A 19315-nucleotide genomic window follows, 5' to 3' on the forward strand; every position below is an offset into this window, starting at 1 on the left:
TTCAAAATGCATCTGACTACTTAACACCTCCACTGTGGTAGATTAGGTCTAACTGTCTCATTTAAAAGCACTTTGACTGGGTAGAACATGCAGGACTGAGCTGTGCAATGTTACAAGGTGATTTCAAAAGATATCCTCCACGAGTAAGCATGTATAAGGAAGGGCAAAACTCTTTGCACGGCTCAGATTTTCACAGCATGACATCTGGATCAAACAGCATGTGGGGATTTATCTATATGCTTTTACCTGACACTAGACGTGTTCTTCTTTCTGTTTTTTTTTGTTAAAACTCATGAAACAGTATTACGAAACCTGCTTTTCTGGATGAAGAGGAGGTCTATAACTGCAACAACTCTGCAGAGGCAAAGCAGGTGCAGGCTGAAAACGAAGCAGAAACAGCCCAGCAAAATATATAAATGGTTAACTTAAACAGGCTGTGTTTTTCAGTGGAAGTGTCTAATTGATGCTCATGCTAAGTTAGCCACCTGGATCCATTTCCCCTCAGAATTAAGCCTCTTTTAATTCTCCTCATCGCTCAACTTATTCCTCGGAAACCAGCTGAGTAAACACATCGGCTTCTGCACATCTCAAACACTAAGCACTAAATGTATGCAAATAGGTCTCGGCCTATATGTTTTATAACTGTCTGTCTTAGTAAAAAGTAGGTCTGCTATTGGAGATGTTGCTACATATGATTGCCCACACCTACAATATTATTAATATCAACAGCTGGATTTCCTCTCTGAAATGAGGTTGGGGTCCAGTGACAGTTTTCCACTTTTTATATTTACAGTAATCCATAATGATTTTTTCTCTTCTGTTTCTTACATTAACAACCAATAGATTCAGAATCAGAAATCCTGTATAAATCCCACAGCTGGACATTTACATAATGACAGGAAAGGGGACAGTGTAGTTAAAAAGTATAACATTTAAAAATAAATGGACTTACATATTAAACAAAGAGGCAAGCACATGTTAATACAAAATAAAATTAATTCACCTCCCAGGTTGAATAAATAAGAAGCAGCATGTTATGGTAGTTGTAAGTGAACATATAACATTTGTAAAGTAGCAGCCAGTATTATTCAAGAGGCTTTAATGTCATATGCACAGTAGCTACAGTGTAGTTAAGGCAATACAAATCTTAAGTCTCAAGCTCAACGTTGCAACATAGAGCACATTTAAAAAATAAATAGTGCAAGAAGAAACAGACTAGAATAGATTAGGATAAAATAGTGCAGATTATGTTGCAGACCATAAAGTAATGCAGATGAAGTAAACTACATACATGTCAGAACTATTTATAAATACAATAAGTCAAATATTGCAGAGAATGTTGTAAGTGACCAAGTCAATGCAGGAGTCTATTCACATGTAAATAGATTACCATAATGTATTAACAATAGTAGAGTATAGTTAATAGTAAAACGTATATATTGCACAGTGTTATTGTACAACATGTTTGTCACAGTATTTTTGGATGTTCTTGTAAGTCATTATTTATAAGAATACAATGGGCTTTTACTGGATTTAAATAGTGCAACATCGTTGTTCACAAGCCTCAACAACATGATTTTGAAAGTTCTATGTGCAAATGTAACGCAGTTACTCATGTAATCTGTTACTTCTGGCTGTTGCTGACTGGTCAGGGTGGTGAAGTGTCCTCTGGAGGGGAGCCGCCGCTGTGGTCACATAATAAACTGCATCCCCTGTAGATCAGCGAGCCTCAGCGAGCCTCGCTCTTATTTCAGGGATTTGTAGTTTTTAGTGTAAAGAACGCCGACGCACGGCAGAGGCCTTTGTGAGAGTAAAACTACAGTTCCCTCAGAGCTACTCAGAGGTGTTAGTTGTCAATATGGCTGTTGTCAGACAGACAAAGCAGAGAGGCAAATAATTCGCCACTGATTAGAAATCCTTGGAAAGGGGTCGGTCAGGGCACTGTATTCATACCGCCTTACTGTTCGGCTGCAGTGAAAGACACAGCGGGTCTTTGCTCCAGTAACAAAGTTAAATGGTTAAGTGGACGATTTGAACCGAGGTAAGTCATGCACTAAGCTATTTCCAACACTAAAAGTGATGTTATTAATATCAGACGGTCGCTAGCCAGCAACGGCGGCTAACGTCAGCTAGTATCAGCATTGGCACGGCTAGCATGTTATGCTATCATTCTACAACCCCAGTGCTACCGAAAATAGCATAAGTTGCTAGCCGTCCTCTGTGATGCATACGGACTGTTACCCGGTATAAATGCAGCAGCAGCTCCAGTGAAAATCATTTATGAGCTTGAGTGTTTCAAGCCGGCTCATTTAGCGTTTCATAGGACACTGTCACTCAGTCTGCCAAAGAAACATTTGCTAACGTTAGCTCGTGGGCAAAGGGCGTGAAGGCTGGCATCACAGCGGCTCCCCTGCAGCGCGGAGCGGCAGATCTGTGCTCCAGGGCCACAGTCAGCAAAACAAAAACACATGGACCAAAAGATACCAGCAACTTTGGTCAGTGTTTGGACAATCTAGAAAAATACACTGCCAAAGAAACGCGTTTGATTTACACAACAGACTGTACTGGGGATATCGAATGCATCATGCATGCAATCTGTATTTAGGTAAGAAAGCTTCCTCCTTTTTTTTTTTGCATAATGTAAAACTAAACATGATGTATCTACTGTCATTGGTCATTTTGACTACTTTTCTTTTTTGTGTTATAACTAGTTCTCTAACTTACTGTTATCAAGTGATTCCTTAGGGATGTGTGCAAAAGAAAGTGTATCATCTGTCAGCACTGACCACACTCAATGGCTCTTGACTTATGATTATATAGAAACATTGGATCAGTCACAGTCTTTGTTCTCTTCTTATGGGTTGCACACCTCCAGTTGGTGTTATGTGTGACCTACAGTAAAACAGTGTAGAGCATTGATGTACATTAGGCTGATTCTGTGTTCCTTGCAGGGTGTGTTTCAAGCAGTTAAAAAAGCTTTAAATTGAATAGTTAACTTTGTAAATACTCAACCAGGATGGCTAATGATTCCAAATGCTCATATTTGCTTGCAACGACTAATGAGTCTCTGTAAAAATAACACAGAATATCTGAAAGTACTGAAGAAGTAGTTAGTGCCTTATTTTCATATTAACAATCCAAGTCAAATAAAGCATCTCATAGTTTTATTTTGAATTTGTGCAGCTCACCCCCTGGGATGTGACAGGGTTTTGCAATGTAACTGAGCTTGATAATGATTTACAAGCTTCCATATGGATTCCTAATGTCAACTAAAGAACTAGTTAATGTTCTGCAGTACCCTTTAACTACCCTCTGCTATAAGTAATGTATTTCAGGGCCCTCTCAATGTTTCTTAAATGTTGGCAATTGTTCTTTTCCTTTCAAATCTCGGTTTTACAGACCGCCTGAGGGTTTCATCTCATCACGGCTATATTAGTTCCCTTCATGGTGATTTAAAAACACAGCAGACACTCTTAAGCATTTCGTTTTTTTTCCCTGTCCTTTGCACAGCTTAGACTAACACAGATGTAGAAAAATGCCAGTGACCCCTTTTATAGCGTTAATCATATCAGCATAGGTCGCGCTGGCACAGAAGATGGAAAATCTGCCGCAGTCTGAATCCAGTTGCATTGATTTTGAGCACAGCAAATTGCTTATGAAAAACATACAGCGTGGGTGGTGTGCAGCGCCGGGGATATATTGTAGCTCTTAAAGAATGGCAGTCAGAATGTTAAGATAGCATCAGCTGTCAAGGTGACTCTGGCACTCTGCGTGTGTTGCCGGCTGGTTCCCAAAAATAGCAGATTTTTATGCCCCTCCCTCCCTTTTTCTTTCACACTATCTCTTGCTCTTGTCTTCCTTTTCTTATTTCCTGTGTCTTTATGTTCTTGCAGTTTTTCCTCCTTTTCCAGCCCTCTCTTTCTACCTTTCTCTGCCTCACTTCTTCCATATCATTCAAATGTTTCTCCTCATCTGAACTGTGTTTCTTTTCCTACTTAATCCTCCCATTGCATCCTTTCATCTCTCTCATTTCTGCCTGCCTTCACTCCTTGTGCCTCTTTTTCTCCATTTCCTGTTTCCTTTCCTCTCCTCCTCTCCTCCTCTCCTCCTCCTCTCCTCCTCTCTCCTCTCAACCTGTCTGTCTTGTGTCTCCTCCAGCAGCAGGATGTCTGAGTTCAGCGAGGAGCCGCGCTTCACCATTGAGCAGATAGATCTGCTGCAGCGGCTGCGTCGCTCCGGCATGAACAAGCAGGAGATCCTGCACGCGCTCGAAACTCTGGACCGGCTGGACCGGGAGCATGGCGACAAGTTCGGCCGCCGCACCTCTTCCTCCTCCTCTTCCTCGTCCTGCTACGGAGTAGGTGGGGCCAACAACTGCACCAACAACTCTGCCTCCAACACTACTACATCACTCAACAATAACAACACTGCCTCTGCAACCACCACCTCTTCCGTGACATGCAACGGCAACACCAGCGGCGAGCGCAATCGCTCCGCCCCCGCCGCGTCTTCCACCACCTCCAAAATCTCCACCGCCACGCAGACGCAGTTCGGCAGCGCAGGGGGGCACTCTCCGTCTCCTAGCAACAGTTACAACACCTCCCCGCCTCCGGGACCACCGCCGCCTTCTGCCATCTTGCCATCACCGGTTTCGCTGGTGGCTCATACGCAGAACGGCAGGGATAGCCTAGCCGCCACACCCAACGGGAAGCTGTCTCCTCCCAGATACCCAGTGAACAGCGCGGCCGCAGCACGAGCATTCGGGTTCGAAGCTACAGAAGAAGACCTGGACATTGACGACAAGGTGGAGGAGCTGATGAGGTGAGTAGAAACGGAGGTGAAGTGGGAACTAAAACTTTGTTTGAGGAAACTTTCTACTCATTGTCCAACTTAAGGTTGTAGAAATAGACAATACATAACAGTAAGTAGGTGATACAAGACTAATATCATCAGTAGTATTGTATTATAGTGACCCCTTTATTTTAAACACATGTTCATGTACACAGTGAAATTGGACCTCTGCATTTAACCCATCCTATTACTAGGAGCAGTGGGAAGCAAGTGTACAGTGCAATGGGGTGGGGCAGGGGTAAAGAACTTTATTTTAAGAACAGCGAATGAATGAAGACATTTCCATAATATCAACACGTTTTACAAAGTCATCTTGTGGGTACAAAACACTAGAGGTGCTTCAAATTTAAAGCTATTATTCATTGTCTTTCATTCATGCATTTCCAATTTAATCAACTTTCGTTAAATTGTCCACTTTTGTTTGGATTGGAGATTCCTTTTCATTGGCACAAATACCATTCACTATGAGGCAAGAAAGCACGCTTAGTCAGGATGAATTAGATAGCACCAACTGGAGTTAGCTGAAACTCCATTGTGTGCAGCTGCCATACATGTTCAGAAAATCTGAGGTTTTAGGGTTCATTCCTGTCCTTGAAAACAGCAGTTGATAAAGCAATCTCACAGAGTTTTATAAGAGTATATTTTCTGATTTCTTTTTTTTTCTGGCATAATATCTGATGTCAAGTTTATTCTTGACATTGAAATGGACCAGTATGCTGGTGTCGAAAAGAAACCATCATTCATCTTATAGGGTTATTGGAGCGGTTGTCTATGTTAATGTTAAAGTTGCGGGTCCAGTGAGGGCACAGCTGCTGGTGGGATTTGAGACAACACTAGTGAAAAACCAACACGGTGCAAGTGTTCACAGTGCACGGCATGGCAGTGCTCTAATAAGAGTATCAGAATAGAGACAGCACTAGGTTGGTACACTGTAAAAACTGTTGCTTTGGTAAAACTTAAAAAATATGTGTCAAGCGATTCCAAGCAATTTTAATTGTTTAGTCAACTTTTGCAATTTTTTAGTTTTCCTCTACTCAAGAATGTATTACTTTGCTAAAACTTAAAAAATATGTGTCAAGTGGTTCCAAGCAATTATAGGAGTTGGGTAAACTCACTAATGTGATTTTTTCTGCATATGAAAAGATGAGTTGAGCCTACAATTAAAAGCCAAGATATTAAGTGTAACCAATGCAAATAACAATCTGCTAAGAACCACACGAGAATAAAGTAAATTATAAAACACAATTGAGTTGCCGGAACCTATATACGACAAACTCTTCCTGATTTCAATCCAACCCTTTAAATATTTGATAGCATTGAAACATTGCAGATTAAACAAATAAATTAAAAAAGGGAACGTTATGGACATGTTAATACATTTTATTAAAATGTGATTATTTCAAAACAGTTTTCATAAAAGAAAACAAGTTTGTTTAAAAGCACAACACATTAACATACATGGAGACACATGGTTATTACTTGATGGTTATAACTGCATCTGGCTCGTGGGCAACGTATCACTTCATGCTGTGCATCACGAGCCTGGTGCACTTCGACCTCTGCTGTTCCCTGTAAATACAAATAAAACACTAAATTGAGTACAAATCAGGACACACCATGTGTTTTCCTCACAAACAAAAATCAAATCCGTCTTGAAAACATAACGAGCCAGTTTACATTAGCTGTTAACAGACGGTAACAGAGGTGCTATTCACATGCATTACAAGGGGTTTAAGCCATCAAAAAAGGCTGGTTTGCAAGAAAATAACCAAATAGTCATGATATTGATATAGTTCATAAATGTCCAACTACTTCTTTTAACCCCACCTCATGCTCAGAGATGTATATAAAGTGGCACATGGGTCCTAGAATAAAAAGAACAGACGATTATTTCAACTTTTATCTTGATAAGTGAGAGCGCAGGCCAGTCTACATGAATGCAGGGCAAGGCACGTTTCTGTCCAAAGGTTCCATGATGGAGTCGATAATGTTTTAAAATATCACTTTGAGTGGTGACACTAGTGCTGCATAGTTTACATCTCCATCCCATCTGTGATTCAAAAAATAGAAATGGGTACGTTTACCTGATGCTCATTATATTAGTATGTAAACATAACACGTCTTGAATTAACCTCTGAAACAACAACTCTGACACTCAAGGGTTTACCTAATGTGAACCTGAAGTCCATAGCAGGAGGCAAAATGTCTTCAAGAGGAGGTGTGTTTTCTGGTGAGGCAAATGAAAGAACAAAATAGTTACATGATGACAATGTAACAATCATTTCAGTAGAATTCATTAAAACATATTTAATTCAATTAATGGAATCAAACATTAAAACACAAGTATCATTTAAAACGGTATTGTATTTATATACATTTATAAGGATGGCATTGTTAGATACCAGTACAATTCCATGATTCTCTACACAGCAGATCCTAATTACTTCAATATACACTCCTTTATCTCGTTTGCATACTGTCTAATATCTACTTTATGTTGTAGTCAAACATCTCCTTAATAAAACTGTATTTATTGATATTTCTCGCTAAAGACTGCATTTTACTGTACTACATTGAACACATCTTGCTGACGTTATACATGCCTCCTCGCCCAATAAACACTTTTACTGAATTGCGCCTGAATGCACCTTAACTGAAGTCACCTCCGTGACTTTCTACTGAGAGCTAACGTTAACTCTCCTGCAGATTCCAACATGGATAGCGTTGCATAAGCATGACAAATATAGTTTGCACTTAATTTTGTATAATAACAACTCGATGCTGTAACTGCAGACTATGAGTTTAAATTGGGTACACTAAGATTGTTGAAAGATAATTCATTGCTCACAGTAAAACAAACGGCGAAATACATATAGAGGAATTAATATCAAATAGGCGCATTAGTAACTTACTCTTACATAACCGCTGGGTTATAAAGTAGTAGGGAATAGTTTTAACGGAGGTATTTTACCGCACAACATGCACGGCAGGAGAGCCTCTGAGCCCCGCGGCCGCATCACGGTGCCCGGGCCAACGCTTAGAGCGGCATAGGGGAACAGTTTGCGGAGTTGATTCTTAATACGTACTCTTAACTTAACCACTTTTAACAGAATTGCGTCGGTAAGCACTTGATGCAAACTTTGCCCAACAACTTTGCGTGAAGAAATAGACTACATGAGCACGACAGGGCTGAGTCTAACTTTAACAGCAGTAATGGCGCTGGCATGCATTAAAATGTCGATGTTTCGTTCAAAACAGTGAATACAAGAAAAGTAAATAACTTGCTAGTTAAAAAGCAGTAATTAATAACTCAGGTGGCATGCTTACTTGTTTTACGATGGTTTGAGGAGGATCCACGCAAACACGTGTCCAACTGCTGAAGAACCGCTGCAAAGAGGAACAGGAAGTCTCACACCGCGTATTCTCGTTTGAGGGCGTGGCATGACCGTGGCGTTGAAAAAAGCATTTTTATTACGTTTTCCAAAACGTCTTTTTAAAGAAAGTTCAGAAAATGTGATATTAATTTACAAATTAATGAGTTCTTAAAACATGTTCTCATTGTTGCTTACGTGTTACTTAATTAAACGCACATTGAAAAAAAACTAATTTAGGGCAAGTAAATTACATAAAAAAATTGAGTTTTGTTGACTTCACCATCGGAACTGTTTTTACAGTGTACTTAGATAGCCCTTTACACGTGCAGTGTGAACCACAACACCTTGACGTGAAAGGTGCAAAATATAAACCAAAATGTTCTCTACGAATGGATCAATTGTTTAGTTGTTTGCCGTTGACATGTATGTACATCCTGTATCAAAATAACAAAGACAGTCATAAAGACGTTCTTGTTGAGATAATCCGTAATTATCCTATGGCACGAGAAGGGAGGTGTTCTGTGCTGAACCTTTTTGAAAAGCCTTCAGGGGGACATTTCGTGAGAAGGAGAGAAGAGAAGCTTTTACAATGGTGCACCTCTAGATACATTACATGAAATCACATACTGTAACATCAAAAAAGGTAAAGATTGAAAACCCCTGCTCAGTAAGTTAGAGCCTCTTTTTGAAGAAACTTCACTCAAGTTCCAAATTGAAGAAGGTTTGTGCATGTAACCTAAAGGTCACAGTACAACACAGTGGTTGTGATGAGCGTATTGTTCCCATCTAAGTGAAAAGGCTTGTTGTTGTTTTGATATAATAAACACATTAAGTCATTTCCTTTGGGTGATCTAAGGGTTTCCCCTGGAAGCGTTCTCATTGAGGTTTATGGAGTGATGAAATAATGACATCTTTTTGTAGGCCAACCCGGAAGTTAGAATGGCAAGGGCTTCCCCGTCAAAAAGCATTGGTATTTTTCCACTGGATTTGAAAATATAGCAGAGAAAAAGATGGAAAACAGGCATTTAGGATAATTGTACAGTTTGGATCATCTCAATATATGAACATATGAACGCGTTATTATCGCTTTAACGCATTCATTAACGCAGACAATTATTTTATCGCGCATTAACAGTTTTTTGTATTAATCAAATGAACCGAAACACAAAAAAAGTGGCGGGGACAGAAACATGGAGAAAGGTACCGAACTCTTACATGGACATTTAACCACAGAGTTATTTGGAACCACTGCCAAGTAGAACTTTCTTATCACTTCTATAACAAACTAGATCAAACGTTAATGCCCTGGCAGTGGCAAATGGCTTTGGTTTTATATTTGATTTGATTACATTAATTCATGTTTCATTTGAGATTTACAAGAACTATTTGAACTGCCCCTGTGTAAATGGAATACTGCTGTTAAACAACTATAACGTGTTTCTCTACATCCATTACTGTGGCAGGTCAGTATTTATACTCCATCACTTTCCACATGTTAGCCACCCCCTCTTCGTCTGAGCACTTTCCACAGGAGCCCTCTCCTCCTGCTGCCTCCCAGCTGCCCTGAGTGAACAGTATAGGCATGTAGAGCTCCGGCCGTCCCATTGCTAATTCCCTCTGCCTCTGCATCAGATCACATGTCCTGTTTCGACAACAAGAAGTTAAGTAGCTTCCTCTCGGTGTGTAGGCCTCGCTCCGCAGGGCTGCCAGGGCGTGACAGGCGCTTTCGGCTTGTCAACAATCCCACGGTGCCCTTCGGATTTCTTCCCTCTCATCTAAGTGCACATTTCCGTCTCCGCAGGGGTTCGGCCTTTGAGTCGGCATCCAACAACACATCTCCCTCCTCCCTCCCTCCCTCCCTCCTGCACTTCCCACTCCTCCTCAGTCTTGTACAGCAGCTCGTGCTACATCGATTCACTTTTGTCGATACAAGCAGTGTTTTCTAAGCTCTAATTTTAGCCGCGCCGCAAGAGGCTGCCGTGGAGGATATTGACGCTGGATGTCAAGAGTCCCGACTCATTTCTCATTTCAGAAATATGCTAGCGGAGCACTCGTGCCCTTCTCCATTATGACTTCTCTGTGGGTTCAAAGGATGCTGTGATTGTACGGTTCAAGCACCAGTGATATTTAAGTTAGTGGGGGTGGGAGTTTGGTAAAAGTATGCACTATATAAGTGTGGATAAATATGCACCGACTAGTGTACACATTTGACAGGTGTTCAAAATCTGTACCACGATTAAGCCGAGACAGTCATAAGCTGCTGGGTGTGTATGTAAGTCAACGTTATTGTGTGTGCACAGAGGAGGGGATTGGGCTGGAAGCCAGAAAGCAGGGTGGGTACACTGTGTGACTGCACATGTTCCCTCACCACCCTCCGCTCCTGCATGTCTGTGCATGTTTTATTTTTCCCCCGCTGAGGACTGAGACATTGGAAAATGTATTTCACTCCATTCTGTGTCAATGAATTGAAATTCATGCCTTTGTGTTCCTCTGAAATGCATCGTTGATTATGTGGGAGCCATAATAGAAGAGAACAATACGCGGATAATCAAAATGCACCTTAGATTAAAATGGTTTTGTCCTATTTAATATGGCATAATGCTGGCACAATACAAAAACCATTTGACTATTTGAAATGTAAACAGTTTTATTCAAAAACACTTTGATTTTGTCGAAAGCATACAGGAGCCATTTGGGCTAAAGTATCCTGCTCAAGGACACGTCGACATGTACAGGGACTGGGGATCAAACCACCCTCCCTACGATATGTAGACGACCATATAACCCCTGAAAGCATGAACATCTTTTAATATCAGTTTTTCAATCTGGACTAAATGTCTTTGAATAAAATGTGGGGGTCTTTTAAATGCTGTGTGATCTTTTCCTATGTCAAATACCTGCTTGGTTCTTTACATTAAGCTGCTGTGTGTGTGTGTGTGTGTGTAGGAGGGACAGCAGCATGGTGAAAGAGGAGATCAAAGCGTTCCTGGGGAACAGGAGGATCTCTCAGGCAGTGGTGGCACAAGTTACCGGTGAGTAGCAATAATGACACTGTCGTTAATCTGAATAGTTTTAGTTGCAAACACACTGACAGTTTGCCCATTGTGCACATGTTGTTGTTAAATGTGCGTCCCTCCAGTTAAAATGTAGACTTTACATGTTAAGCTGTACAAATAAATCCGAGGGAGACTTATATATAACATTTCAAATATGGTTTGAGTTTAAATCATTCCCTTCCTCTTTTCCTTGTGTTACTACGGACGTCTTTATGAAAGCTCATTTCTCAATTTTCTCCAAACTATAAATGCAAAGAAATAATAATGTGGAAGCTTCTGTGTTTACTTAAAATCTTGAGATTTGCATCGTTTTTCTCTAATATAAATGTGGTCATCTTTGCCCCCCTATGAATTAGGGCTGCTCGATTATTTGGGTCAATAATTGATATCACGATTATCCATTTACTTTGAAAACATCCATTTATTGAAAAAATAAATGTGACCAGTATGTTTTTAACAGTTGATTACCCTGAACTTTAAGTATAATTCAACTGAAAAAACCAATAAAAAAAAAAAATCGTTTTATTTCGATTATGTTGTTTTCATAATCGTTGCAAGCCAAATCGTAATTGCGATTAAATACGATGAATTGAGCAGCCCTACTGTGAATGCTATTTTTATGGTTAAATATCTTCAGACATATAACTCCTAGAGGCATGACATGTGGTTGGCACACAGACAAAATGGCAAAAGCAGATGCAATATTTTAATTACTAGCCCTTGAAAAATGGGAAAAATGCAATATTTGGTTGTCTTGGGCCCACTGGTAGTCCCACTGGTAGTCCCACTGGTAGTCCCACTGGTAGTCCCACTGGTAGTCCCACTGGTAGTCCCACTTTTCCATATTTTCAGCTAAAATCACTTTATTTGATTGATGTTGTTGTATCAAATGTAAGGGGCAAAAGCGTAAAACAGAATCCAATATATGGCAAGTATGACTGACCAAGGTTCAATTCGTTGCCTGTTTTAATGCCAAAATGACTAATTCCTAGAACCATGAATGAGTCTAACTTCATAAAGTTCTTTCCAAGTTGTCTTCATTTTTAAATGTAACAATAGATTGAGGCTTATGCTTGTTTCTGGGCTTGAAAATAAGTGCAAAAATATAGTTTGACACCTTTGCAAACCGACTGGACATGAGTCAAATCCTAATATCCACTTCAAGAAATCTTCAAGCAAGCATTAGAAAGAGTTGAAGTGTCCAGACAGGCGATAGGAGTAAGAATAAACTCCAAACTAAGGAGAGACAAAAACCCCCTCCTCTAGTATTCCCTTCTGTCTCTGTTGAATTCTTTAAGGGTTGTCAACAAACTGTGCCGAAGGCTCGATGCAAAGCACTCTGTTGTAATTCGATGTCTGGCTGCTTTCCAGGGATCAGCCAGAGCAGGATCTCCCATTGGCTGCTGCAGCACGGCTCCGACCTGAGCGAGCAGAAGAAGAGGGCCTTCTACCGCTGGTACACGCTGGAGAAAACCACTCCAGGTACACCAGAGTCTGTGAACCTGCACTGCTCACTCCTGACTGTTGGTTTGGCTTACTGAAGGAATGTGCTTTCAAATGAGACGGAGGGAGAGGCATGCAGGAGGTGTTAGGACACAAATGGATACATAGAATTAAAAAACAAAAGGTAGAATTTACAATAGAGCTGTGCAGGAATGAGTCCTTAATCTCAGTAATGAGTTAGCATCTTACCACTTCCAGTTCAAGTCAATGGTTTTTCAAAAAACCTGAATTATCACAGTCCGAATCAGGTTTATGGCCAAGTAGGTTTACACATATTTTGCCACTTTGCTTTGCTTTCTAATGGTCACAGTAGGGTTAATAAACACAGTAAGAGGAATTAAGTAAAAAAAAAAAAAAGAACAAATATAGAACTATGATAACAAATATTTAACCAGTGGGCAAAAGTCTGTCAAGTGATTTAAAAAAAAACAATTGTATAATACAAATGCTCCCTTTTGATATTGTGTTCACTGCTTGTGCCATGTGCTCCTATAATGTACAGTTTTTAGTTAGTGAGGCTTTTCTTAGTAAATATTAATATATGTGATTGATTCATATTATTTATAACAAAGCATGTCATTTATTGGAATATTTTTCCCAAAATCTTGCCATCCCTACTTTTATATCTATCTGTCAACAAGAGTTCACATGTGCAGGGAACAAGTGTAACTTTAGTTTTGTCTTGAAGGAGTTCTAATGTTGGCTTTGGCTCAGTTGAGAAGGACACAGTCACAGATAAATCCACACCTCTGAATGGTTAACATCCAGAACACCAGGCCTCATGCAGGCTTCAGTTGTGCCTGTACATATGTATGCTCTGTTTCAGCCTATAGCAGACAGCAGACATCCCACGCCTCGTCCTCTGCGGCACGCTCCTCATGGAGCCCTGCCAACAGCACAGTGGAAACGGCTTCCTGCTATTTCTGTCCAGACGGAGCCCAGCCCAACACACACACAACACACACACACACACACACACACACACACACACACACACACACACACACACACACACACACACACACACACACACACACACACACACACACACACACACACACACACACACACACACCACACACACACACACACACACACACACACACACACACACACACACACACACACACACACACACACACACACACACACACACACACACACACACACACACACACTCCATCACCGCTGCAGAGATAGTGATGACCCGCTCATCCTGGTCTGATAACCCGCCCTGTTGCTGGGCGACCCAGTTAGGACTGGTTCACAATGTGTGTGTCAGATGTGGTTATGATACTGAGGCATACGGTTAGCAAGAACGTGGCTTATTTAATGAGTTTTACTGCAAATTAAACCTTTTGTGATTCTTTTCTTTTTCTGCTGTGGTCATGATTTGGGACGAGGCAGCGCGGTCTTTGTCAGCACTATCCACTCCAGTTTATAATCAGAATGTAATGTATTGTAAGATTTGCAAAAGTGCTTTCTCACATGCATTTTCTTAAAAGGATGTGCTGCAGTTTATCTGTAAAAACCGCCAATTCACACATTATTATTCCCAGACTTCAAGTGGCAAAAACACACCACAGACTTCATGTTCCTGAGGCTGATTGTGGCGGAACGCTCAGTTGTAACATCCCCCCCCCCCCCCCCACCGCCCCCCCGCAGGTGCCACTCTGAACATGCGGCCTGCTCCTTTACCTCTGGAGGATATGGAGTGGAGGCAGACCCCACCCCCCATCAGCACAGCCCCCGGAACCTTCCGCCTGCGCAGAGGAAGCCGCTTCACCTGGAGGAAAGAGTGCCTGGCCGTGATGGAGAGGTGAGCGCAGGAAGAAGTGGATGAAAGATTACATTCATAACTTCTCCCTTATTTCCACATGGAGTTGAGGAAATATTGCAACCTGTGCAAGGAAACGTCTAGACAACCAGCGTGTGACTCTTCATACTCTCAGCTTTGGCGATCTTCTACAGCATACATAAATCCAGTTCGTTGACATCGTCCTTGTGTCAGGAAATTAATTGAATCAGTGCGTCTCTTTGTCTATTTATAGCTACTTCAACGACAACCAGTACCCGGATGAGGCCAAACGGGAGGAGATAGCCAACGCCTGCAATGCTGTTATTCAGAAGCCAGGTGAAGCTCCATAACAGCTGTGTGTGCGTGTGTGTGAATAATATATTAGTTTCTTCTTTGTTTCATGTTTACTCCACTCAGAGATGTTTGCAAAAAATCCTGTTTACGTTAGTATAATGAGAATATTGTTTATTCTATTCTATTTGCTGGTGACTAATATTCCTATTCGTTTTGCAAATGTTTGGAATATTACCATGGAAATAGTCCCGAACAACCTTTGTATCCTGTCAGCCATGCATATTTTATACATTTCATTTGTTAGAAATACACAAGTGTTTTTGGAAAAATGCTCATTTCCCCTGTTGCATTTCACCAAATGTAATAAGTGCTCTCTTAAGACCACATCATTTTGCATATGATCTTTCTTGGACTCAATGTGTACTTTAAAGCCAAAACATCTGTGTTGCATATATTGTGTGATATCAAATGGCAAAAAGTGATTTTCTTTTAACGGATTTAAAACCCTTATTGGGTATGAAACATCCAATTGATATAAGCAGAAATAAAAGTGGTATTCACAGCTTGAGGGACAAGATGGATAACAACAGGGCCCAAAGAATAGTGTAACAACCTCAGTGTGAGTGAGGAAGTGATCCGAGTGTCCTGTGGTCTGTTTCAGGGAAGAAGCTGTCTGATCTGGAGAGGGTCACCTCCCTGAAAGTTTACAACTGGTTCGCCAACCGCCGCAAAGAGATCAAGAGACGGGCCAACATTGGTAATGTGACTGGGGGGGTGGGGGTGTTAGATGAGAAACACCTGTATAAGATTTCTCATTTTCTCATGCGTGAATGGCTCATAATTCATTCATTTAGTCACTTTAAAGAGCTCAATGTTTGTTCATCAGTCACCGGATATCTGTAATGACCTTTGCTTCATTTATGTGTTTGCTTACGGCCTGCATTAACATTGATGTATTTTGGACTTGTTAAAGTTATTAACCTGCTAGTCCAATGACAATTTATCCATAACTTCCATATTTACATAATACTAACATTTTGACCACTTTACTATGACTTTGTGCTTAATATTATCACCATTTATCCATATTTATTTATATATCCAAACCATTTTACCTTTACTTTTAGCTTTCAATTTGAAGAGTTTATCCATTCCATGTTAGCTATTTATTGGAACTACTTTTCATGCATGTGGGAGAGAAACTCCTTCTGGAGGGATTTTAGCCCCTGCAGACCATTTACATGCACACTAACCTAAATACCAAACTACAGGTAAGGAAAACCCCCCCAAAGCACAATAGGGCTTCTTTAAATATATATTCAAAGTAATAGAGATTGAGTGTATGGCAGCGCTGTTCTATTGAATGACTATAGATTTGACACTTTTAGCATTTAGATACTCCACAATCCAACCATGTACCCCCGGTTGGGAAGTCAAAGTAGAAGTATCTAAATCTATATATTTGTAATGAACGATACTTTCAGTGATCAATCATAAGTCTAACAATTCATCCTCTTCCTCCAAGAAGCCACAATCCTGGAGAGTCATGGAATAGACGTCCAGAGTCCGGGGGGGCACTCCAACAGCGACGACGTCGACGGAAACGACTTATCAGAGCAGGTAGAGCGTGATAATGGATCCCCAAAGACGCATACAACCAGATTTATGATCCAGACAATAGTTAACAACTGATTCAAGAGAAAGAGGTCACTTGTTTTACAGCTCCATCGTGTCATTTTTTTGTTGTACAAAGTCTGATTATTCCTTATTCATTTATATATGTATTCCTCTGTTTTGATGGATTTGCCACTTGCTAACCACCCACATCCATCCTTCCACACCTAAGGCTCATTCTAGTGATCATTCATTCAGTCATTAGTTATACGTGATCATGCATTTCACATCTTTATACCGCTAACTTAGCTGATTAGTGGCCCTGTCTTTGGTTGAAGTTGTTTTTAATATGTAAAGGTTGTCTGGATCCTGTTCTCAAATTCTCTCAAAAAAGAGAAACTTAAAAAAAAACGTAACTGCAGTTTTCCTGCGTTTAAACTCTGAATTCTCCTCCCCCAAATATAAAAAGCACTTTTATTTTTGTGAGGAATTATAGCTTAAAATGGTTGGCCCAAGGCGTATTCATTAACAAAAGCTTGCCCTTCTTCTCATTTTTGATGGTAACCATTTGAGAAAGACGTCATTCAGAATATTTGGAATGGTTCCTCTAATAAACTTGGGTTTGTAAGATCTAAACCGAGCTACATTTCTTCTTTTTCTTTTTCCCCCTCCAGGCATTTGACCTGCCCTATTTTGACAAGAGACCTCTCAGCCGACCTTTTGGCCTTTACCGCCTGGAGCCCACCTCGCCTACACAGGTACCTCCAAAACAATCTGGTTCTCTTTAACCTGGGTTTAAATGTTTTCAGTTATGCTATGCTAACCTCTTTTGATTAGCATTTTAGAAATGATGCTGAATATCCTAGTGACGGCAGTAATAGGGAGCACTGCTCTCAAGTGTATTCCAAAAAGAGGGTGGGGGAATCACACAGAGGTTAGAGCTGTCCCTCTCCCACCATTCGTCTCTGATTTTCTTTAAAGAGCTGTCAGAAAACAATTTGGTTTTGTAAAGCCTGAATGAATACACCATTCACTACAGCCTCATACACACTTCAACATGTAGAAATCTAAAGCTTTAAAGGCCTGACATGCCCAGTGACAGTTGCTAAGCTGGAGGGACTTGGTAGAGAACAGTTGGTCAGGAAAATGAATTTTATGTACAAAAGTATAATTCCTGCTTTCTGTTCACCACTGACCTTGGTCTTACTGTCCCCCCCCCCCCCCCGTATCAGGAGGACGGCGCGGCGCACATCGAGCACCAGGACCCCATCTCTCTGGCTGTGGAGATGGCTGCTGTCAACCACACCATCCTGGCCCTGTCCAGAACCGGGGGGGTCCCAAACGACATCAAGACGGAGTCCCTGGAGGACGAATGAACTGCACAGGAAACAGAACGGAGGAAGTGGAAGAGAAATGACAGTCAAAGAAAGGAGGAGAAAAAACAGGGAGATAAAAAAAGAAAAAAGACCAAACTAATGCTACTTAGTAAATCTGGATCTGCCCCTCCCTCTCAGCTTCCCACCTCCAACAAAGTCAGTGTAAACAGTAATCCCCCCTCCCTACCCATATATTGACACAGCTGGTGAGAATGGGTCTCTTAAAGTTTCCACGGAAAGAAGATAGAGGGGGGCACCCAGGCCTCCAACCCCTAAATCGGTGGCCCTCGTCTGGGATTGTACCTCCCTCCTCCCCTCACAAGATACCTCTCCTCTTTACTCCCCCGTGCTTCCCTTTCCAGCCTGGTCGTCTGAGCCGATCCTCACTCTATATCACCTCAGCGTCAACCTCAAGAAAAAAGAAATGGTGTACTATATATATAATATATATATATATGGTTCTCAGTCACACTCTACCTACCTGCGTAACCCTCAAATGATCCTCTTCATTGTGCAGTTCATCGGAAGAGCGACCTCCAGCAGCTGTCTGGGGAAAGATGGAGGGTGAGAGTTTCCTCTCCCCCTCTGGAAGGATAATCAGAAGTCGCTGTCTTATATCCTCATTTCTTAGTGGAGTGGCTTTTTACATGAGCCGCTGTTGGATGAAAACCTCTAAAAAGAAGTAGCCTTATTTTCATACAGGAAACTACACCTTTACTTTTTGCAGTATACACCTCGTTTTTTTCCTGAAACTACCACAAACTTTTTTAGTATGCATACAAAATGTAAAGGTTTATATCCAACAGCAGCAGTGGTTTCTCTCACCTGCATTTATTTGACGACAGGATCTACAATCATTTAGCCTCCCAGTGACACTCCTGTTCAGTACTCGAGGCTATGATCATTATTTTAGGGTCAATGTGATAATCAAGCAATGGTAAGCTATCTAATAAGGGGAACTGTGCTTTGTTTTCATCCATGCCAAAGGAAAAGATGCTTGGAGCTCAAAGCTTAAAGGTTAAGCTACTGTAAGACCGATCTAAAATGGTGTTCATCCAAAGCGATTTCTGCTAACTCCTCTGGCGTACGAAGGTTGTTTCATAGCTCGGTGAAGCCTCTGGAGCTAGCGCTACGTGGTTCTGACACTACAGCAGGCCTGTGTCGGGAAAGAAAGGTATTAGCAGCCACACATCTAATGATAAAATACCCCTAAGCTATTTACTACTTGTTCTGTGAAGCTGCCTCTTTATTATAGCAGAAAGAATGTGCTTTCAGAGGATTTCTTTAAAATATCCAATTAGACTAAATCCTCACTGGAAATGGTTTAGAATATCAGAAGAGGCCATTTAAGTTTGTATTTAAAGGTAGGGTAGGTAAGAATTGAGAAACCAGCTCGAGTGCGCTAGAATTTGAAAGTACACAACCGAAACAAATCTGCCCCTTCCTTCA

General features: G+C 41.0%; 1 protein-coding gene across 6 annotated transcripts; it reads left to right on the forward strand.

Moving 5' to 3' along the window:
- The first annotated feature begins 1857 nt into the window (after window positions 1-1857).
- Window positions 1858-19299, forward strand: hmbox1b (homeobox containing 1 b). Of its 6 annotated transcripts, XM_034150775.1 has the most exons (11): window positions 1858-2041; window positions 2381-2605; window positions 4159-4821; window positions 11172-11257; window positions 12653-12763; window positions 14450-14603; window positions 14836-14918; window positions 15538-15633; window positions 16402-16496; window positions 17165-17248; window positions 17723-19299. In XM_034150775.1, the coding sequence occupies exons 2-11, from the start codon at window positions 2589-2591 to the stop codon at window positions 17864-17866; spliced, it is 1533 nt and encodes a 510-aa protein (XP_034006666.1). In that variant the 5' UTR covers window positions 1858-2041; window positions 2381-2588; the 3' UTR covers window positions 17867-19299. The 6 variants fall into 6 exon arrangements, with proteins under 6 accessions (XP_034006666.1, XP_034006665.1, XP_034006668.1 ...); XM_034150774.1 differs by having other exon boundaries at window positions 1858-2605; XM_034150777.1 differs by having other exon boundaries at window positions 1858-2605; window positions 16405-16496.
- Window positions 19300-19315: the final 16 nt, after the last annotated feature.

The sequence above is a fragment of the Trematomus bernacchii genome, unplaced genomic scaffold (assembly GCF_902827165.1).
Source record: "Trematomus bernacchii unplaced genomic scaffold, fTreBer1.1, whole genome shotgun sequence".
Classification (NCBI taxonomy): domain Eukaryota; kingdom Metazoa; phylum Chordata; class Actinopteri; order Perciformes; family Nototheniidae; genus Trematomus; species Trematomus bernacchii.